We start from the raw sequence: 23,264 nt of genomic DNA, 5'->3' as shown, positions 1-23,264 counted from the left end.
AGGACATTCATCAGACGCACATACACTCAGCAACACCTGGAAACACACACAGAGTCAGTATTTAGCTGCTACCTCAGCATTAGCCACTGCTAGCTCCACCGGTGCAGTCCAGCAGGTGGCGACAACAAGACGAGTCAGTAACAAGATAGCGTGCTAGGCTAAGCTGCGGCCTGATACCATTTTGCATCTGCAGCGTTGCATATATGCATCGCTGTGATCGTCACATTAAGCAGAAATGAGTCAAGACAATATTCTACTATTGTTTATGCAAAGTGCAATAAGTGCACATTCAGAATCCATGTTGAATTTAAATCTTTATATTTAAGTTAACTTTATTACGTTTTCTAGAGGATCCTTTCGCTCTGTGAAATAAGAGACAGCTAGTTGAAGTATGGATGGCGAGTGTTTGCTTTTCTGAATCAGTTGTTTGGTAAATGTAACAGTCAGCTGTAGTCAAACCTTTGAGCATCAAGCTAGACAACAACACTGTTAGTGCTGTGAGCTATCAGGACCTGCAGCCACAACCAGCCGACACCTGTCTCACTGTCTCAGCATCACATTTCCACAACATTCCATCATCCTCTTCCACAAGCTAACGACTTTGTTTCAGCTTCGACGACAGCTTTCCCAACAGGACGAGGAAATAAACGAACAGATGAACCGTTTAAACCACAAAATGACAATAAACGCTGAGTTTTGTTTTTTTATCACATCCATTTGGCCTCAGCACAGAAGCAGCAGGTGGACGGGTTTAATTTGTCTGCATCCTCCATATTGGAGAAATTATGAAGCATTCATCATAGCTTCAGAATATTTCCAGCACCACAGTGTGATTGAGGAGTGAAAACTGTTTTCGTTCTACAGTTTATCCAGATGAGCTGAACCACTTTATGTGGAGGTCAAACTCACAGTGAGAGACCACCCCTGATAACTCCTAATAATCCCTCATTGAGCAGGGACGCTACAGGAAGCACACAGGGTCAAAGTAGAAACAGGAAGTGGGTCTGATGTTTCCAGCAGACAGTTTGCGTTTTAACTTTTTTTTTTATTATTTCCATTTAAGTTTGTGCAACCTGCTGGTTTGTTTCCAACCTCTCTGCTCGTGTCTCTTCTTGTTAGTGAGCTCTCTTTGTTCACAGATGTTAAGCACAGTGTCATTATTACTGATAGAAGTGATCAGAATAAAAAATGAGAAAATCCATATATATACATTAAAATTCCCCCACGGGGACAATAAAAGTATATCTTATCTTATCTAATTAAACTTCTCCTTTTTTTCAAAAGCTGAAATCAACCATTATGTCACGTGTTAATTACTTTATTATTTATTACATTTAAAACAACCCTTAACTCTCTCAAGACAATTATTTCAACTCTGGCAGCTCTTTGCTTTCAAAATAAGCATCACAATAAAGTTTTTTTTTTTTTTTTAATGGGTTTGTTTTGGGTCCAAACTGAAACAGAAGCATTATAGATCAGGACACGTGTCCACTAATGTCTGTGTGTACAGTCCAGGTGCCCTGAAACATCATCTGCAGACCTGTGGACCTTCTGAATGTAGAGGTGTTATCAATGCAGAGTGAGGGTGAATGGAGCACTCAGTGTGTGGCATCTAATCGCTTCACCTGCCAGTCAGTTTTCAGGGAACATAATGACTCATCAAGCTGTGAAAAGGGAGTGTTTTCCTTCCAAAATGCCGAATTCGGCGTTTGAAAGAACTGACACCTTCTGTTAGGGAGATGAGCGCTGAGGCGAGGGCAGAGGAGGTGGAATACTGATGAAGCTGTGAGCCGGTCTCACTTCTGTGCTCAAGCAACAGTCACCATTACAACACATCCTGTTTCTTTAAAGGAGTCATCTTTGACCTTTACTGACCTCCTGATACATGTGATCAATGGCAGCTGACTGATAATGACAGAGGACTGCTGGGGAAACCTTCAGGTTTCTGAGATCTACATTCTTTCTGGACCTAAAGTGAGGATCTAATCGAGTTCGACCTGCCTCAGGATCCAGTTCTACACTGCGATCATCCAGTCCATCCATCTCTGTCTGGTTTGGAGCTTAAGCCATCACACCCTGGACACAACCTGCTCCACCTCCTCTCCTCTGGTGGGCGCTACAGAGCAATGTACACCAACACAAGCAGACGCAAGGACAGCTTCTCCCAACAGGCCGTCACTCTTAAATCAGTCGCACAGTGTCAGAAACTCTGTCCCGCTAAAACAACATCCCAGGACAGAGCTGGCCTTCTTAACTAGTCTCCAGAAGACCCTCCATAGAGGTCAAAACAGGTCCTCAGGAGTGTCCCCTGCAGACCCAAAGACCCGAGTCTCCTCAGCAGGTCCGGTCTGCTCTGGCCTTTCTCAGTGCATGTGTGTTGTCAGTCCATGCTAACCTTAACTGAGCTCTGTTTTTAGCTGTGTGGTTATTTCCATCTGCCTGTAAATTATTTTCTGTGTCAACCTTTTTGTACGATACTTGGCCGATAAAGCCGACTGTGATTCTGATATATCCTCCTCATTACCACACATTTTTAACCATGACACATATCAGCTCACAAACGGTCATTTAATGCTGCAGAACAGTAGAAACGTCACCTATCACCATTTTTAGAAAATATCCAGTGAAATAATGACTCTCAGAGTCAGTTATTTTGGTGCAAGAAGGCATAAATAGCCTTTCTGGATGGTGCCCAGCGGGCTGATAAGCTTCCTGCTGGCCCTGAGGCGCTCATTACCGCCTCGCTCAGGTTAAACCGTGGATCCACCTCTGCTTCTCCTCTAAATTACCTCTCCATCGAACACTGGCAAGCCAAGGAAAGGAGGCAAGGCCACAGGTTGTGTAAAGACTGGCTCAGGTCTGGGTTTGGTTTGTAGGTGTCTGGAGGAGATTCATTAACAGCTGCTGCAGCACATGTTCATGGACAGCAGGCTGTCTGTGTGGTGGTGGTGGACAGCAAGGTGATGCTTTTCATATTAATAATGAATCAATGGCCTGCTGTGATATGAAAGACACAAGCAAATATGTACAGTTCATTGTACAACTATCTTGACCAAATTATCCCGATGAAAACACATCAATCTTCCAAGATTAATTTATCTTTTTTTACAGTTGTAGGAATTTTTCTCTTTTGGATTTCCTCATCATAACATGTCTAAACATGTCCTGGACCTGTGTCTGATGCTCCTGAACATACAGAGATTAAACACATTAAACGCATCACGTCACATGTCTGAATATTCCTTTAATATGTTTGAATCACACCCACACCTCCATGTTGTGTTTCTATGATCATATATCTCAGTTCAGTTGAGCCGGTGGTGAGTCGAGGCTCTCTGTGAAGCAGCTCTGCAGCTCGCTGAGCGTCATCAGCGATGCAGCAGGCAGTCAGCAGGCCTGTCAATCAAACGCAGTCACCAGGGAGCTCCACCTGTGTGCTCACAGACAGGCAGGGAGAAGCATGCAGATTAAACAAACACCCCCCTCCCTTCACTAATACACAGACAAATGCACACACGCTGCATCAGTGGTGGAGGAAGTGTTCAGATCCTCTACTAAAAGTATCAAAGTAAAAGAATTCATGTAGCGGTAAATTGTTCCTATCAGTGTTTTTCTATCATATCTGATGTTTGTGGATTAATATTCCTGCTGCATTAATGTGGATTCTGCATTTTACTGCTGTAGATGTTTCAGGTTGAGCTCATTTGAACTACTTTATATACTATTGGTTGGTTTAATCTACAGCCATGCATCATATTCTATACGATCATCTTGTGGCGTGGTTGTCCTGTGAGAACCACATATCTCTAAAATAAAGTTCAAATAAATGTTTTTGGGGATGTGGTGCATTATACATGGAGAATGAGAGTAGACATAGTGATGTGGCAAAGCAATATGATGTATTGTATTATTTCCAAACTATATTTTCTCATTACAACAATGAATTGATTGACAAATATATTATACATTGTTGGGTTTTTCTGTCTACTTTTTTCTACTTTATTCTGGCCTTTGACACGCTTTTTTCAAAAATTATCAAATGTATGTAACCATAAAAATAATTACACTTTTGACAGCCTCCTCTTTGAAAACGTAACATCATTAATGAGCTTTTAATTTGAAGGCTTTGCCAGCAAAACAACCACAGGAAGGCTTTTATTTTCGAAGGTCAAAACGGAACCACTTGCAGCTGGTATTGATAGATGCTACGAGTGCTAACAGCTAGTCGTGTTGGATAACTAAAGTGCTGCAACTCCATTGTCATGGCCCATTTAAAGTTTCTGGCCTATACATTTACTTTAAAGTGATAAAAACACGTTTATTTCGATAAACTAGGAGTACGAAATCTAAGTTGAAACCGATGGCAGCTAAGATTAGCTAGCTACCCACACAGCTACTGACGTTAGCGCCCGGTTGCCTGACAACAGAGACGAAGCCCAACAAACCAGCTCACAGCTAGCAGGCTAACAACGCACTAGCTGGCTGAAGGAGATCAAGAATTGGTCTAGTCTCATATTATTTAGACATTTAGTTGTATGTTTGGCAGATGGTAATTTACAGACTATGGCGGATGACGGTAATGTTAGACGAGGAGATGAAGATGATCGCGGTCCCGGAGCAGCTCATCAGGTGTTTGTAGTGATGGAGTGTTTACTGGAGAAGTTAAAGGTGTTAAATTATGAGGAGGAAGTTCTGGCCAAACACAACATGAAAAACCTGTCCAGGTGAGAAATAACTTCTAGTTAACTAGTTAATTAAAGCCGTTGGATGTCACAGATTAGATCTATTTTAGTAACCTGGCCTGCAAATGCTGGCAGCTGAACTGCTTAACCTACTGTTTACTTCCACCAGAAATGATCCCTGTCAGGTGCTTTTAAATGAGTGAAGATCTATAGTTTGTAGGGAGGATATTACTACCACAATGTCCTAATTACAATTGTGGTTCACTTACTGCGAGATTTAACTTTAGTAGGACCTGTGGCGGAACGTAACTAAGAACATTTACTACTAGTACTAGTACTGCAAGTACTCTGCTTCAGTACAGTCTTGAGGTACTTGTACTTAACTTGAGCTATTCCATTTTCTGCTACTTCAGTACATTTTGGAGGAAAATATTCTACTGTTTACTCCGCTACATTAAAGCGATGAATGCATCAGCTCATCAGTAATTATGATCCAGTAATATATGATATTCTGAAACAGACCACTCTGCATCATGAGTACTTTAAGTATATTTTAATGTTTATGCATTTGTACTTTGAATGCCAGACTTTTACCTAACAAGAGTAGTAGAGTATTTGTACACTGTAGTATTGCTACTTTTACTTAGGTAAATGATATGAGTATGTCTTCCACCACTTTGCAAAAAACAAAGCCTCACAGGGCGAGGAACAAAAACAAGATTCCAGAACAATATAAGAAAAAAAAAAACAGGTCGATTCAAAGAAAAGGATTCATCTATGAAGATGACCCAAATTAGGCAAGTTATTAAGAGATAAGGCACGAAAGACCTGTCAATGCAGTGATCGCCACCCTGTTTTCCCCCATCAGACATTACTTCGTCTCCAGTACATATCTGGCGTCCAACCCGGGTGAGCAGTTCTACATGTTCACCATCATCGCAGCGTGGCTCATCAGCACGGCAGGGAGGCCGTTCACTGAGCCTCAGGAGTACGACGAGCCCAACGCCACCGTGTCCAACATCCTGGCAGAGCTCAGGGCTTTCGTAAGTGACGCTTAACCGACAGATCTGTTTGTCGTGACTCCCGAGTGTCTGCAGTTAAAATCAAGACTTTACGGTGTCGAGTCCGGTCAAATCAGATTCAGATTTTCAGGTGTTACAAATGTTACTTTATTTAGTAATAAATCAAGCATATGAGGTAGATCCAAGTCTTCATGTGCAGACAGCATGTAAATATATTGATCACATATGCAAAACAAAAACAGAAATCAGCCCATCCTGACAGCTTACACTTGGTTTTCATTTTTCACTTTGCAGAATTAAGTGTCTGCTTCACTGAACTCAGATTAAAAAAGTTCAAAAAAGTCTGAACCTGACAGATGAATACTGAGTGAAACAGATGAATAAAATATGTAACAATGAATATACTTCTGAGTGCTTTTGATCTTGACCTCAAACTCAGCCGACTCAGACTGCTCATTGTTAGCTGCTTTTATACAGTTAGAACTTTGAGAGTAAAAGGGAATTATTTGACTCATCGCTGTGTCTGTCAGGGGGTTAAAGTGGACTTCCCGCCCTCCAAACTGAAATCAGGTTCAGGCGAACACGTCTGCTTTGTGCTGGACCGACTGGCTGAAGAGGCTCTGAGGAGGAGGGGCTTCTCCTTCAGAAGGTACTCAAACATTTCCAAAACAAATCTGATCTTTCCAGTCTTACTTCAGCTCTCATTTGTTTTTATTTTTTTGTGCTTCTGCTCATTGCTTTTGATCACCTGCTGGGTTCCTTCTCAGGTCTGGAAAGATTCAGACATTTTCAGGGCTGTTATTTAGCTCTAAAGATGAAGTTTCTTGTAAACAAAGTTATGTTTGCATGAAGTGTTACTCACCAAAATGCACTGTGTACATTTCCTTCCTCATAAATAATTTGCAAAGCTGCTGTCTTCAGCATAGTTTTGCACATTACTGCCACCTGTTGATCAGTGGAGTACTGTCATTATTGCGAGGACAGTGTGTTGCTTCACCCATGTATGCATCCTCGTGCATGAGATAAACAAACCAGAGACCCTCTCAAAGGAAAAAAGCTCCACCAGGGGTCTAAAACACCACAGGGAACCTCTAATGTACAGGGTTCAACCCCACTATCAAGTTTGTCTGCACTGTTCATCTCCTTTTTTATCTATGAGAAGCCAGTTGTGTTTGTGTCTTTTGATTTCCTGTCCTGTTTCTTGCTTTCCTCCAGACCAAACTACCCAACAGAAACCACAGAAGAAGAGTCGGTGATAGAGGACGACGCAGAGCTCACACTCAGCAAAGTAGAGGAGGAGATGATCGTAGGTGTCCCAACTTTATTCAACTAAATGTTTATTTATCACTTCCAAACCTAAACCTGTTTAAATCCAACAAAATCACCCTGCTGTCTTATTTCTGACACTGTTTGGAACATTTTTTTTATGCTGTTGCATTGAAATTAGTGACCGATCACATTTTGTGACTCTACAGAAACAACTTTTAGATAAAAGGTCACCTGCTGGTCACCAGCTGCAGCTATCCACGACAGCGAACCAAAAAATACTTTCCAACAGGTACAAGCTATAGTTTGATCAGTGGAGGAAGGGATCACAAACATTGGCAACAACTGTTCAGTTATGTAACCAGCTGTCGTTGAATCAGTGTCACTGGTGAATTTGGCAGGTCACAGATGTCGATGGAAATCTTCTTAAGGTTGTTTTTAGCCTCCAAAAGAAGAAAATATCTTAATTAAAGGATTTGCTTCATCAAAGCCAAACATCCCAATAAAATACATGAAAGAGGAAAACATGTGCAAACACTCACCTCAGGTAAACAACCGATTCACAATGGTAAAAACAAGCGGTGGGTGGGAACCATCCAGTTTTCTGGGAGAGTCTCCACCCTTGTGTCTGTCCTCGCAGAGTTGCCAATCATTCATTTTAACTGACGGAGTGACAAATGGATGTTTATAGCAGTTGTGCTTACACAAGGGGACGTTGTGGCTCTTTCCAAAAGTCATCAGCACATTCTCAGAGTTCAGCACATCGGAAGGGTCAGATAAAATCCTGTTCGCCTGCCGAAGGATAGACTGCTCAAACAAGTCTTCGGAGGTGTGGGATGTGGACATTCCCATAATCTTCCCCACCCTTTTAACCAGACGAAATATTTGAGGCCTAAATTTGACCGGTAGGTTTCCAACCCAGCTGGTAACACCACACTGTAAAACGGACTCTGGTAGAGCTATAAAAAAATCAGAATATTCCTGCAGACAACAAAAACAGTGTCTGAAGGAAATGGAGGCGATAATGGATTCTTGTACAGACACATGAGTGCAGCAGATAAGCTCAGTATCACTGTGGATCTATATATTGGTGTGACCTGTGACCTGTCATGGCCAATCTAACACACACACACACACACACACATTTTCCTGTTCACACACACATAGTGTGTACAGTACGATACCAGAGTTTAAGTTCCAACCCCAAATCGAAAAGTTTATTTGCTGACTTTGCTCATAGAAACATGTTTTTCTTTCCTTGTGTAACAAATCAAGACCTGTCAGCTGCAACAGCTTTTCCTGAATACAGTTTCAAATGGACCAAAAGAAAAATGTGAATCATGTGATATCTGTGAAGTCGATTCATACGTCTCCTGTGTGTGACCCCAGGAGGAGCCTGAGGAGGAGGAAGAAGAGAACGTGATGGACCTGGAGGCTCTGAAGCTACGAACTACTCACACTGTGAGTTCACCTGGAAGCATGATGCGTTTAAAGACTCTGAACTTACTGAATGAGTTGAACATTTTGTGAGGAGGATCTCGTCAGCACACGACTGACAGCTTCCTTCCTTCAGGTCTGTGAATGTGAGCTCTGCAGCACTTTCTGATGAAACAGATCATGTTGTTGGTTCTCTGACAGGAAGCCGAGCCGTCCTCCAAACCAGATGAGATTCTGGAGTCGACTGTTGATGCAGCAGAGTGGAACCTGGAGGTGGAGAGAGTCCTGCCACAACTCAAAGTCACCATCAGGACAGACAACAAGGTACTGCCTTCATGTGAAAGGTTGGAGGTGATTCTGTTCTCTGAATGAGGTCATAAAATGTGGTCTTATAGGTCAGCTGTGATGACGGAGACATGCTAAACGTCTGCTGCTACCATGACTCCTGTATTACTGCAGATAATTATTATTACAGTAATCATGATCAACATCATGCATCTGTCACTTTGTCCACGTGGGCAGTAAATAAATATAATGAAGATCAGTCTGAAATATTCAGTCCTGAGGATTTAAAGGACAACCTTTATGCACATTATGGACATGATGACAAAGTGAGACAGTTGTTGGAGTTTCCCAGCATGCTCTCTGTGGGCGCTGTTGTTTCAGTTGTGTGTGACGGGTCTCTGGTCTGTGTGTCGGTCTGCAGGACTGGAGGATCCACGTGGACCAGATGCATCAGCACAGAGACGGGATCAAGTCCTCTCTGAAAGAGGCCAAGGTGCGTTCACTGACCTGGTTCAATGACTACAGCTGTGATGAGTGTTGAACTGATGTCTCTGTGTGTGTCTGGCTCCACCTGCTGTATATTAGTTTAATTACATCTACATTTATCTCCAGTCTCATATTTGCCTTGACTACAACGAGCCTCTGCTGTGTGACACCGTCTTCACGACACACAACGTTGATATGGCAAAATACTGGGACACTATCAGTACACTGCACCAAGTATTAACTTGAAAACAAACCAGAGAGCAGGATTCTGCTGGAAAGAGGCTGCAAACATCCTTCATAATATCCAGCTGTGGTGGTGGTGTGTCCTCTCCTGTCTCTGCAGAGCTACCTGGACAAACTGCAGGAGGACATCGGCAAGACTCTTGAGAAGGTGAGCAGCAGAGAGAAATACATCAACAACCAGCTGGAGCCTCTGATCCAGGAGTACCGCAGCGCTCAGGCCAAACTCAGCCAGGTAAAACACCAGAGTCACACCTGCGACTCCAAACTGCCCACAAGGTCCAAACATACAGAAACACAAAGCCATGAGCTCCAGCTGATGGGCTGCAGGTTTGAGGAATGGCTGAAAACACAGGAAAGCTGTGAATAAACCTTGTGTCCTGATCTGCGTTTACATTTCAGACTGTAGCTGTCAACTCTGTCACATGTGGTGAAACTCAAATAAAATCATTTTTGTTTGAGGAACAAAGAGAAGCCTGCTAACAAACCCGTGTTCTCCTCCAGGCAAAGGAGCGCTACCAGCAGGCCAGTGGAGGAGTGACTGAGAGGACCAGAGTCCTGGCAGAGGTCAGAGAACACATCACACATTTTCATACCTCTCTGCAGTGGCGTCCATGTGGAGAAAGTTTGAGGCAGAAACACGTTTGACTCTGTAGTGTTTGGGCTTCCTGTTATTTTCTCCGTCTCAGTTTGCAGGTAAACTTCCTGAGGCTTCTGTCTGTTGCTGACGATCAGCTTTTCATTTGGAGCTTCAACATTTGATCAGTTATTGAGGAGCCAGAGTTGATTCCTAATCGCATCAACAGATGTCACCAAGCTTTTATCCCATTTATCACATTATTCTTCAGTTCTACAGTTAATATGAACATAGCTGTCAGTTCTGTGTAGTCAGGGACATTTTTGGGCCTTTAAATGTGCAGTCAGAGTGAAATAATGAATCTCTTTAAGTAATGATGAAAGCTGAATAATCAGAGGTCCTGAGAATCACAGGATCGATAAATGAAAATGTATTGATTGTAAGAATAAATGCTGTCTGAGAGTCAGAGTCATGAGCAGGGAAAAGGGCTAAGTTCAAAGTGTAACAGCTGTGTGTGTTTCAGATGAGTGAGGAGCTGGAGAAGGTGAAGCAGGAGATGGAGGAGAAAGGCAGCAGCATGTCTGATGGAGGTGAAACTGATGACTGAATCTCTGTCTGACTTTAGCTTCACTTTAAAGAAATGAACCGTCTGTATTTGCTTCTGACGTCCGTCTGTGTCGGTCCTTCAGCTCCGGTGGTGAAGATCAAGCAGAGTTTGACCAAGTTGAAGCAGGAGATCGTTCAGATGGACGTGAGGATCGGCGTCGTCGAGCACACGCTGCTGCAGGCCAAACTCAAAGAGAAGTCCAACATGACACGCGACATGCACGCCACCAACATCCCTGAGCCCGCCGCCGGACCCTTCGCTTAGCGTCACCTGCTCACTGGGCCCTTCTCTGAGCTCCACCTGCACACTGGGCCCTTCTCTGAGCTCCACCTCCACACTGGGCCCTTCTCTGAGCTCCACCTGTGCACTGGGCCCTCCTCCTCCTGAGCTCCACCTCCTGATGTGACTCTTTTTCCCTGAATGTCACTTATTTATTTCTTTGTTTCTGTTTTTTAATGAACATGAAATAAATTTTGATGCAGATCATTTCTTCAGATGTTAAAGTGAAATTTGTTTTGTTAAACATTTACTCCAACGTGACCACTAGATGTCGCCAGAAGAGAAATTTCTGACTTTCAGTTTTACAGCTTTCATTTGAAACATGTGTAATATGTGTGACAGAATTCATACGTGTGAAATGTTCTCAGCAGGCAGTTCTGAACAGAGACTAGAAAACCAAACAATAAAGTAGCAGAGGGATCGTGAGCGACACCGTGAGAGACTGAGCTTTTTCAACAAGCGAAGGGTTTGAACTTCAGCAACAGCTGGACAATGTGCAGCCGACATTTGGTCCAGTCACAGGATCGTGAAATCAGTCTGTGATTCTTTAGATTTGGTTCCATGTATTTCCATGTCGTTGAATCAGAACGACACATCTATTTAAACCTGTTTTTACTGATGCTGTTTGAAGCTGCTGCAGGCTCAGTGAATATAGGAGCCAAAGCGTCCTAAATGTGATTTGGACTATGGAATAGGCCTTTATTTCATTTCTATAAGTTAGTTGCCGACTGCCATGTCCTACTTTGGACATTGAAATTCAGTTTAATGGTATTTCACATTGTTGTACTTTCTCAGTCTCTAATTAATGTTTAGATTGATAACTTTGGATATATTTGTACTAAGCATGTTTTAGTTCGGTAGATGAGCCTAGGTAACTCTTTTATTTTGCTTCGAGCTCATGTTCATTTTTTAAGGTACTGGCCCTTTAAGGGACTCAGAGACGTGCTTCGCTGTCTGTGACGGAAGGCGGTGAGCGGTGAGGGAGAGACGGCGGTGAATTTGTACTACGAGTATACAGTTTTCTTACCATAACTGAAGTATTATTTCGTGGCAAATAGCCAAGTTTATGGTTTAGTTAAGGGAATATCATTTACTCCTGTAAAGAGATTTCGCCTGTGGAAGAATAAACGTTCATCTGTCATCTTTACATCGGAGTTTTTCCTTGCTAGTAATGAGCGTACTTCAATACGAGTAACTTAAACAAATCAGCGGATTGCCGGCCCTCACATAAGTAAGAAAACTGCTCCCGAAGATAAAGAAATAAAGGACTTACCGTGAGTTATTGAAGAGTGAGGAGGATGAAGGTAGGCGCCATCTGAGCCATTTCTATCCCATGAAACTATTGATGCTAATGACGTGCTGACAGTAGCTAGCTAGCTAAATTAAAAGCTAGTGCCAGCTGGTGTGGTCCTTGTGTGTGAAGTGTCGGAGTGACAGACCAGCGCGATCAGTTTTGGTGGCAGCTGCTACGGTAATAGATATTCAGTGACTTTCAATATAACCACTGACAGTCAACATGAGCCATACAGAGAAATTCACCCCAATGCCGAGATCTAATGAACCTAGACAGGTTAAAGTCACAGTAAAAGCCCCTGAGGAAAAGTTGCGTCACTTGAAGATAGTGCATCTGTCGTAACCGTCTCAAGAATGTCAAGGAAAGGGTCTAAAGCACCATCCTCAGTACATTCCAAAGCGTCAACATCTGTATCAGCAGCGCGTCTGAAGGCTGAATTAGAGAAAGCTGAATTACAAGCCCAAGCATCTGCTCTAAAACAGAAACGACTACTTGATGTACAAGAGGCTAGGATAAAGGCAGAGTGAGAAGAGCTACAGATACAGACCTCTTTAGCCACAGCAGATGCTAGGCTACTAGTACTGGACGAATTCGAGGGTCAATGAGCCTCATCAAGAGTGAGCCATGAGGACAACATGAACTATTACTTTGATAAAGCCACGAGCTAAGAAACAGGCTATGCCTACTCCTCACGCACACAGAAAGGCTAGCAGCAACAACCAAAGTGCACCTGCTAGTGCTGAGCAGACAGAGCAGGAAACTCCGCAACATGAGTCCACACAAGCCATCGTGGACTTCCTAGTGAAAAAACAGAAACTCACTACTCTTCCTCCTCAGAAGATTCCAGTATACAAAGGGGACCATATGGAGTATAGGCTGTTTATCAGGGCCTTCGAACACGGAGTGGAAAACAAAACAGATAGTGGCAGTGACCGTCTGTACTTCATGGAACAGTACATGGATGGACAGCCAAGGGAGCTGATAAGAAGTTGTCTTCACATGGAACCATCGCGTGGCTATCGCGAAGCTAGGAGGCTCTTAAAGATCTCAATGGCATACATCGACAAAGCACTGAACTGGCGACCATCAAGTCTGATGACGGAGAGGCGCTTCACTCCTTCGGCCTCTATCTCACAGGCTGCCTCAACACTATGGCAGATGTGGAGTACATGCAAGAGCTCGACAGCGTGTCCAATATGCGAGCCATCGTTGCCAAGCTTCCGTACAAGCAGAGGGAAAGGTGGAGGAGCAAAGCCTACGCTCTCCAGGAGAAAGAGCAGCGCAGCGCCAAGTTCAGGGACCTTGCCGACTTTGTGAATCTATAAGCCAAAGAAGCCCTGCGCCCTCTTTTTGGTAATATCACAGGTGGTACCAGGAGCCAAACTAAGGCTCACAGAGATGAGCTTCAGAGAAGCTTCACTACTACTGCTACAGCAGTCAAGAGCCCAGCAGAGGAAGGACCAAGTCCAAAGGAGACCTTCTCTGTGTCTATTTGACTCCCTTTCTCTTTTGCCAAGGAGAACAGCACGCCATGGAGCAGTGCAAAAAGATGAAGAAGTCTCTTCACAAGGAGAAAATAGACTTTCTGAAGAGCAATGGCTTATGCTTCAGCTGTTTGAAACAGGGACACATGAGCAAGGCCTGCAACGAGAAGAGTAGCTGCCGAGTCAAACAGCTTACTCACCCAACGGTGCTTCATATGAAAAACAGAGCATCACCTGATGAAGCAAAGCACAAGAAGGAGCCATCAGAGGATGCGTCCAAAGTAACAATGAAAGGGAGCAAACCACCAGAAGAAGGAGAAACTAGCTCAATGGTCAGTGCATGCATCAAGGCAGAGAAGACCTGTAGCGCTACTGAAGCCGGCAACGTCAACAGCGTCTTGGCGATCATTCCGGTATGTGTCAAAGCCAAAAAAGGCAACAAGGTGGTGACTACTTACGCATTCCTCGACCCAGGCAGCAATGTCACTTTCTGCACAGAGAAGCTTGTGGCCTCACTCAACGTCACTGGAAGGGGAACCAGTATCCTGCTAAAAACTATGGGAGGAGAGCAGCTTGTGAGCAGTCAGGTGGTGTCTGGCTTGGAAGTCTGCAGCTTGGAGGGTAACAACTTCCTGGAGTTGCCAAGCATCTACTCTCAGAAGGCGATTCCGGCTTGCAAACAGAACATCCCTCTACAGGAGGAAGTGGACAAGTGGCCTCATCTCAGTGAAGTGCAGATCCCGAAGATTCAGGCGGAAATTGGCCTTCTCATCGGGACTGACGTACCCAAGGCAATGGAGCCATGGCAGGTGGTACCCAGTGTGGGAGATGGACCATACGCGGTGAAAACACGACTGGGATGGATCGTCAATGGCCCCCTCCGAGGAGACAATGGCCATGAAACCACGAGTGGGCTCATACAGGTCACGTCCTACCGCACATCAGTGGTCACGTTAGACAAGCTGTGGAGCCAACAATTGAAGAACGACTTCCCACACCATGGCGTGTACCACGCCAAGAAAATGAAGATGCAAGTGGTGTTCGACTGTGGGGTGTTATACCAGGGCACCACATTGAACAGCCAGCTGCTACAGGGGCCGGATCTAACCAGTACTCTGCTCGGTGTCGTCACAAGGTTCAGGCAAGAGGAGGTGGCTGTCATGGCGGACGTGGAGGCCATGTTCCACCAAGTCAGAGTGCCAGTCGAGGATGCTGACCTTCTCCGGTTTCTCTGGTGGCCTTCCGGTGACATCAGCCAAGACTTCGCAGAGTACAGAATGAGAGTGCACATATTTGGTGCCACCTCATCTCCAAGTTGTGCCACCTTCGCCCTTCAGAAGTGTGCACCAAAAGTGAAGTTTCTGCGTGTCTCCCTGCAGTGAACATCACAGCAGGTTAACAAATGAAAGATGAAAACTGAAACACTAGAGCCCGTCTTCATCCTGCTGACCAGGGATGCAGAGGAGGCTGAAGCAGCTCAGCTCACTTTGTCTGCATGTTTAGTCCAGAACATGTTTTCAGGCTGAAACAAACCTTTACAGTAAAAGTTCATGGAGTGACACATGGTGCTAAATGGTGTGAAACTACTGAAAGTGCAGATACAATCTCAGTCTCAGTCCTCATCTCTGACTCGTCAGCTTCCACAAACAGTCCAGGATGCATCATTTCAAATAAAAGAGATGCAGCTGTTGTCTTCATTAGAGGTTGTTTGACTCTTGATTCTCACCGGCTGGAGCTTTTGCCTTCATTTCATCTCCAAACATCCGATGTTTTCTAAAAGTCTTCTGGTTTTCTTTGGACTCGTTTGACTTGTGCTGCAGGGGCGGAGATTCATGTGGGAGTCAGCGTCTGATTGGACGGAAGTGTGTGTGTGTGTAAAGGTGTGCACTCACTGGTGACACAGATGAGAGAGAACTGTGAATGAAGTGACATGGTGTGATTTCACATCTATTTAAATCTGTCCTCACTGATGCTGTTTGAAGCTGCTGCAGGCTCAGTGAAGTTTCTGCGTGTCTCCCTGCAGTGAACATCACAGCAGGTTAACAAATGCTGAAAACTGAAGCACTAGAGGGCGCCTTCATCCTGCTGACCAGGGACGCAGAGGAGGCTGAAGCAGCTCAGCTCACTTTGTCTGCACAAGTAAAAGTTCGTGGTGTGACACATGGTGCTAAATGGTGTGAAACTACTGAAAGTGCAGATACAATCTCTGTGTGGCTTCTTAAGAATAGAGTCAGTCCTCATCTCTGACTCCTCAGCTTTCACATCATTTCAAATAAAAGAGATGCAGCTGTTGTCTTCATTAGAGGTTGTTTGACTCTTGATTCTCACCGGCTGGAGCTTTTGCCTTCATTTCATCTCCAAACATCCGATGTTTTCTAAAAGTCTTCTGGTTTTCTTTGGACTCGTTTGACTTCGTGCTTCCACCTGCTGAAGTTCAGGTTGACCACGGTGTGTTTGAGGAAGATTTTATATCGAGCTGATGCTTTAATTTGAGGTTTTTTCTTTGCCTTTATCGGTGAAGATTTCAGCATCTGAAAGTAATGATGAAAATAAAATGTTGGAGTGTGATCTGGAGATTCTGGAGAAGCACAAATATGACGCTGAAAAACCAAAGTTTGTCCGGCTGATCTGGTTCATTCACATCCTTCTGCAGGTGAAACAAACAGCTTGTTTGATGATGTTTGTTTGAAGCCATCTGAAGCTTGAAATGCTAGTTTGGCTCAGGATGATATTCTGAAAATGAAACGTGGATCATAAAACACGTGAGAAACAAAGTGTTTTATGACAGTTGAGTTTGATAACTGTCTGTCGTTAGTCAGCTGTTTTTAACCAGGAAGAGAAACGTGAACAGAAGCTGAGTGTGAGAAATATTTCACAACTAAAACCTTTGAACGTTTTCAGATGCAGGTTTGAACCGAAGCTTTGTCGTAAAGAGGAAACTCAGCCAAAGTCACAGAGCTGCTCGTCTTCCTGAATGAGTCAGAGCTCGATGACCCCTCCCTCTTCTTCCTGCTCTCAAACACAGCAGCTCCACTCTGTCCACGTATTTCCTGGTTCCCTCCCCTTCAGATCTACACTTTGAAGATGGGTGTAACCAACATGTGGTGCGGTGCAGGAGCTGACAGGCCCCTTTCACTGCAGAAACACATGCTGTTTAGATCAGAGCTCAAACTGGTTTCACTTCTGAGAAAGTGAAACTCAGACAGTCGTTGACACTGAGAGGAGAAATGGCGCAGAAAGGAGTTCAGCTGGACCGAGAAACAATCTCCTGTTCGATCTGTTTGGATCTACTGAAGGATCCGGTGACTATTCCCTGTGGACACAGCTACTGCATGAACTGTATTAAAGGCTTCTGGGATGAAGAGGATGAGGAGAAAATCCCCAGCTGCCCTCAGTGTAGGCAGACCTTCACTCCAAGGCCTGTCCTGGTGAAAAGCACCATGTTAGCAGCTTTAGTGGAGGAGCTGAAGAAGACTGGACTCCAAGCTGCTCCTGCTGATCACTGCTATGCTGGACCTGAAGATGTGGCCTGTGATGTCTGCACTGGGAGGAAACTGAAAGCCCTCAAGTCCTGTCTGGTCTGTCTGGCCTCTTACTGTGAGAAACACCTCCAGCCTCATTATGACTCACCTGCCTTTGAAAAACACAAGCTGGTGGACCCCTCCAAGAAGCTCCAGGAGAACATCTGCTCTCGTCACAATGAGGTGATGAAGATGTTCTGCCGTACTGAGAGGCAGAGAGAGCTGGAGGTGAGTCGACAAAACATCCAGCAGAGAATCCAGGACAGACAGAAAGATGTGAAGGTGCTTCAACAGGAGGTGGAGGCTATCAATGGCTCTGCTGATAAAGCGGTGGAGGACAGCCGGAAGATCTTCACCGAGCTGATCCGTCTCATGGAGGAAAGAAGGTCTGATGTGGAGCGGCAGCTCAGATCCCAGCAGGAAACTGAAGTGAGGCGAGTCAAAGAGCTCGAGGAGAAGCTGGAGCAGGAGATCACTGAGCTGAAGAGGAAAGATGCTGAGCTGAAGCAGCTCTCACACACAGAGGATCACAGCCAGTTTCTACACAACTACCCCTCACTGTCACCACTCAGTGGATCTACAGACTCATCCGCCATCAAGATCCGTCCTCTCAGCTACTTTGAGGATGTGACAGCTGCTGTGTCAGCAGTCAGAGATAAACTACAGGACGTTCTGACAGAGGAATGGACAAACATCTCACTGACAGTGGCTGAAGTGGATGTTTTACTGTCACAACCAGAACCCAAGACCAGAGCTGGATTCTTCAGATATTCACGTGAAATCACACTGGATCCAAACACAGCAAACACACAGCTGTTATTATCTGAGGGGAACAGAAAAGCAACATTAATGAGTGAAAAACAGTCTTATTCTGATAATCCAGACAGATTCACTTATTATTGTCAGGTCCTGAGCAGAGAGAGTCTGACTGGACGGTGTTACTGGGAGGTGGAGCTGAGAGAGACAGGAGTTTGTGTAGCAGTTGCATACAAGAATATCAGCAGAGCAGGGAGGAGTGAATGTCGATTTGGACAAAATGACAAATCTTGGGCGTTAGATTGGAACAACAACAGTTATTACTTTTGGTACAACAATGTGGAAACTCCCGTCTCAGGTCCTCGGTCCTCCAGAGTCGGAGTGTACCTGGATCACAGTGCAGGTATTCTGTCCTTCTACAGCATCTCTGAAACCATGACTCTCCTCCACAGAGTCCAGACCACGTTCACTCAGCCTCTCTATGCTGGACTTCGGCTTTGGTGTTTTGATGGAGACTCTGCTGAGTTGTGTAAACTCCAACAGTCAGAAGTCATTTCAGGGACAGTGGGTTAAATTGTGTGTTTGAATTGTGAAACTTGTCCTCATGTTTGTTGCTGAGAGCTGATTGTTGTGGCATTTGTTCACTGCGCAGAGATCAGCTGTCAATCAAACACTGTGGGTGGGACTTTGACGTCTTCTCATGTGTTCTGTAAATGTTTGAGTGTGTTTAGGTGGAGCTCCTTCCTGTGTCTGTTCAGCCATGGAGGCTCTCGCTGCTCAGGATGATCGCTGTTTACCTGAACTGACTTTTCTCTGCATGAAAACAGAAACTTCTCTGAGCTCTACATGTCTGTTGAATGTTTCTGTTGATTTATTTGTATGTTGTTGTTTCTCCTCCACTGCACGAGTGTTTAGAGAGAAAGCAGCAGAACGTCCTTTATCGTACATGTTCTGTTCTCAGAAATCTGTGATGACATTTACATTTATTATTCTGGCAAGCTGACGTAGAAATGAGGCACTGAGAGCTTCAATGAAAGTGTGATTATCTTCATCGTAATCAACAGATTCCAACAAACTGAGATTTGTGCATGAAGTCACTGAACTGACTGTACTGATGGCAGGTGTAGCTGTCACAGAAAAATGTGTTTCTTTTGTACAGAGTTTTATGTTACTGCAGAGAAAATGTCTTGTTTTAAATGTCTGCAAGTTCTTTGTCATGTTACTACCACCTACTGGTCACATTGTGTATTGCTCTAAATAGTCAGCATGCAGCGTCACATGATCAGACACAGGAAATGTGCTGCCAGGAAAACAGACGCAGCAAACAGACGCTGGACGGTGAAAACAAGAAAATAGACACTAAGGGACTGTACCAACTCCTAAATTACTGGTCAGAAGGCGCATACGGTATGTTTTTGTAATTTATTTTAAATAGATGATTTATTTAAGTTTAAGGATTTGTTTGTGCTGACAAATGCTTGTGTTTGTATTGTTAATTTTTCACTGTGTTTGCTGTGCGAAGAGGAAAATAAATGCTGGTAAACATCAGTTGGAGCGTGGCTTATCTGTACCAGTAGAAAACTTTGGGAGCAGTTATAGTGAAAAACGTGAGTCAGGACTAACGCAAGAGTATGAGAGTTTACGTGCACTGACAGCACCATCTCAAGACATAAGAAGGAAGATGGATAGCTGCACTTCAGTTACTACTGAAATAACTCTGCTCCTGAAAAGGCGCTATGCAGATGTTGATACCAAGGAGTTTGATGCAGTAGCTGTGAAAGAATCACTCCTTCAGTTACTCCAAAGAGAAGATGCAAGATCAGTTTATGGATCAACTGTGTCGAGAGCTGAACGGAGTAGTCAGCGAAGTCATAGTCAGCAAGGAAGTCATGTATCTGCAAAGAAGGCAGATGCAGCAAGACATGGAAATCTCTGCCCAGAGGAAGGCAATTCTAGCTCAGCAAGAGAGGTTAAAAATGTTGGAAGATCGAAGGGATCTTGAGGCCATAGAGGCTGAATACAATGTGTATGCTGAAGAGGAATCAAAATTGAATGCTGAATAAGAGACAGTGAAGTAAAAGGCACTTTGCCTCTGTGTCAGCTTCCAATGCAGCACAACAGCGCTCCATGCACCCAAGTTCCCCTAAACATGTCAGCCCCCCTTTCTCTGAAGGTAAATGCAATAAGACCCCCCACAGTGAGCCATTCTCTCACTGTGACAAAAAGGTAGAGTCAAAAAAAGGTGAAGCCTCACTAGTCCAAGCATTGAAAAGAATCCTTGGCAATGACTAGACTTCCAGCACCAGAGCCGTTCATATTTACAGGAGACCCACTCAAATTCACTGAGTGGCGCACCTGCTTTAAGGCTCTAATTGAGACAAGCTGCACAGATCCAGCACATAAGCTGTTCTATTAAAAAAAAAATACATAGGTGGAGAAGCTTGGCGTGGGATGCCTTAAACAAACGATATGGCCACCCCTTTGTAGTTCAAAGAGCCTTCCGTGGAAAACTGAGTAGCTGGCCAAAGATTGGATCAAAAGAATCTCTTAAATTAAGAGAGTTCAGTGATTTCCTCATTTCCTGTAAGAATGCTATGCCCCATGTGCAAGGTCTCAGGGTTTAAGATGATTGTGAGGAAAACCAAAAATTGCTACTGAAACTTCCTGACTGGGCAACAACCCACTGGAACCGGCATGTCACTAAAACACTGGATGAAGGGAAGACATATCCGGGTTTCACAGAATTTGCAGACTTTGTGGCTGAAGAAGCACGGATAGCATGCAATCCCTGTATGCATTAAAGCACACATGCGAAATACCTGAGAAGGAACAGAAACGTCTGAAGGCAAGTGTCCTTGTGGCATCAACAAAGGTGTTTAAAAATTCAAAGGCCACAGGTACATCACAGGGTGACAAGAGTTCCAGACCTAGCCCTTCTGCAACTCAGAACAAAGGGCAAATTAAATGTATCTGCTGTCAACAAAATCATTTTATCCATAAATGTGAAAAATTTGCTGCAATGTCTCTTGAGGAAAGGAAACAGTTCATTATGGACAACAAAATGTGCTTTGGTTGCCTTAGAGTTGGCCATCCCTCCAAAAATTGTCGCCTGAGAGTCACTTGTAATATTTGCAGGCGAAGCCACCCCTCTCCTCTCCATGAAGAACGCCCTCAAGCAGACAAGCCTGAAACACCATCACACGAGGAAAGAGATTCGTGCGTTTCATGCAGTGTGAGAGTTGGCAACAGTGGTTGCACTTCAATGATTGTTCCAGTGTGGCTCTCTTGTGCAGCAGAGAAAAGCCAAGAAATCTTGGTGTGCGCACTGTTAGACACACAAAGCAGTAATACATTCATTGACCAAGACATTCGTGAAAAAATTCAGGCAACCACAGAACCTGTTGAGTTAAAACTAACAACAATGACTGACAGGGGTTCAATCGTGCCTTGCCAAAAGGTGGAAGGACTAAGAGTAAGAGGGTACCATTCCCAAGAGTACATTGAGCTGCCACCTACATACACTAGAGAATACATTCCACTGGAACAAAACAGTATTCCAACTCGTGAGACAGCGAAAAGGTGGACCTACCTTCTCTGTATTGCAGAGGAGATGCCAAATCTGTTGGACTGTCCCGCAGCACTCCTGATTGGTTATGACTGTGCAAGGGCTCTGAAACCAAGGGAAGTCATACCAGGAAATGATTATGATCCATATGCAGTCAAAACAGACTTAGGCTGGAGTATTTTGGGATCCATTAAACCTTGGACCAGTTCAATGGATATGACAGGGGTCTGCCATCGCATCTCTGTTAAAGAGCTCCCATCCATCACTCCTGCCTCTGTGATCAAAGCATTGGAAAGGGATTTTCTAGACACAAACCCGAAAGAAGGGAGTGTATCTTAAGAGGACATTCAGTTCCTACAGCTCTTGAGTGGAAACATTCACCACAACAAGGAAGGTCATCTGGAAATGTCCCTACCCTTCAGAGAGCGTCCACATCTTCCAAATAATAAGCAGCTGGCTACAGCTCGCCTGAAGCATTTAAAAAGAAAAATGTAGAAAAATCCCAAGTACAAAGAGGACTATGTGAAATTCATGGACAGTGTGTTTGAAGATAGTGACGCAGAAGAAGCAGATGATACACCGAAGGATGGTAATACATGGTACATTCCACACCATGGGGTGTACCATCCAAGGAAGCCAGAGAAAATTAGAGTTGTCTTCGACTGCTCTGCCAGATTTGAAGGCACCTCTCTAAACAACCACCTACTGACAGGTCCGGATTTGATGCTCTGGTAGGAGTCTTGTGCAGATTTCGCGAACACCAAATCCCAGTCAAGTGCGACATGGAAATAATGTTCCACTGCTTCCACGTCAGCCAAGAAGATCTGGATTTCTTAAGGTTCCTGTGGTGGAAAGATGGGAACACAGATACTGAGCCTAAGGAATATCGCATGCGAGTGCATATTTTTGGAGCAGCATCATCTCCAGGATGTGCTAACTACGGCATGAAGCACCTTGCCAGTGACCATGAAAGGGACTACCCCCTGGCAGTCAGCTTGTTCATATATCATATAATGTTCATATATCAGGATTATTGCTGATGAACAAGTGCATTGTACACTGGTCATGGGTAAAGCCAGAGTGGCAACCACAAGCATTGTCACCATCCCGCGCCTTGAACTCAGTGCAGCCACAGTTTCTGCCGGAGAAAGTAACTTGAGCAGAGCTTGAGCTGAAAATAGATGAGGAGTTTTTCTGGACAGATTCTCGAGTCGTGCTTGGGTACATTAAGAATGAAGCTCTGCGCTTTCATGTTTTTGTTGCTAATCGCGTCCAGAAACACTACAGATCCAAGACAATGGTACTACATTGAAACTGATCAAAATCCAGCAGATCATGCCTCTAGGGGTCTCACGGTGGCAGGCCTGATCGACTCGAACTGGCTCTCTGGACCTAGATTTTTATGGGATCGAGAAATTAAAATAAACCAACATTCCCCAGAGCTTCTTGTGGGGACCCAGAGGTAAAGGTCCCAAAGACGAATGCAGTTGAGACAGACAGCTTTCTTGAGAGGTTCTCAAGATTCTCTGACTGGAATACAGCCCTCAATGTTGTTGCAAGGATTAAAAGAATGGCAAAGAGAGACAAGTCAGGGCACATTAGTGTGGAGGAGAGAAAAATGGCTGCTTTTGTACTCATCCAGGCAGCACAAAGAGAGGCCTTTGAAGAAGAGCTGAAATGGTTCTGTAACCTGTTGAAAAAAAAAGAGAAATGTTTTGTCAGAATGTAATGTTACAGTTAAATATTTTATTTTTATATTTTTC

General features: G+C 44.2%; 2 protein-coding genes across 2 annotated transcripts; both read left to right on the top strand.

Moving 5' to 3' along the window:
• The first annotated feature begins 4,182 nt into the window (after window positions 1–4,182).
• ift57 (intraflagellar transport 57 homolog (Chlamydomonas)) lies at window positions 4,183–11,948 on the top strand. The gene is made up of 11 exons (XM_041948363.1): window positions 4,183–4,724; window positions 5,551–5,725; window positions 6,235–6,353; window positions 6,920–7,010; window positions 8,360–8,431; window positions 8,609–8,731; window positions 9,114–9,185; window positions 9,522–9,653; window positions 9,923–9,985; window positions 10,519–10,585; window positions 10,685–11,948. Exons 1-11 carry the CDS (start codon window positions 4,564–4,566, stop codon window positions 10,864–10,866), a joined length of 1,257 nt encoding a protein of 418 aa, XP_041804297.1. The 5' UTR covers window positions 4,183–4,563; the 3' UTR covers window positions 10,867–11,948.
• A 4,907-nt stretch (window positions 11,949–16,855) lies between these two features.
• On the top strand, window positions 16,856–19,490 carry LOC121614484 (E3 ubiquitin/ISG15 ligase TRIM25-like). The gene has a single exon (XM_041948362.1). The coding sequence runs from the start codon at window positions 16,887–16,889 to the stop codon at window positions 18,507–18,509; it is 1,623 nt and encodes a 540-aa protein (XP_041804296.1). The 5' UTR covers window positions 16,856–16,886; the 3' UTR covers window positions 18,510–19,490.
• The last annotated feature ends 3,774 nt before the right edge of the window (window positions 19,491–23,264 follow it).

The sequence above is a fragment of the Chelmon rostratus genome, chromosome 12 (genome assembly GCF_017976325.1).
Source record: "Chelmon rostratus isolate fCheRos1 chromosome 12, fCheRos1.pri, whole genome shotgun sequence".
NCBI classification, from domain to species: Eukaryota; Metazoa; Chordata; class Actinopteri; order Chaetodontiformes; family Chaetodontidae; genus Chelmon; species Chelmon rostratus.
The sequence above is the reverse complement of the archived record's forward strand: the minus strand, read 5'-3'. Positions and strand labels throughout refer to the sequence as shown.

What these genes read in the sequence shown, in the direction of transcription:
- ift57 (XM_041948363.1), top strand. Translation starts at nt 4,564, where the DNA reads ATGGCGGATGACGGTAATGTTAGACGAGGAGATGAAGATGATCGCGGT. An exon ending in CCATCAGGACAGACAACAAG is followed by an intron (nt 8,732 to 9,113) that starts GTACTGCCTTCA and finishes GTCGGTCTGCAG; the next exon opens with GACTGGAGGATCCACGTGGA. An exon ending in CCTCTCTGAAAGAGGCCAAG is followed by an intron (nt 9,186 to 9,521) that starts GTGCGTTCACTG and finishes CTGTCTCTGCAG; the next exon opens with AGCTACCTGGACAAACTGCA.
- LOC121614484 (XM_041948362.1), top strand. Translation starts at nt 16,887, where the DNA reads ATGGCGCAGAAAGGAGTTCAGCTGGACCGAGAAACAATCTCCTGTTCG.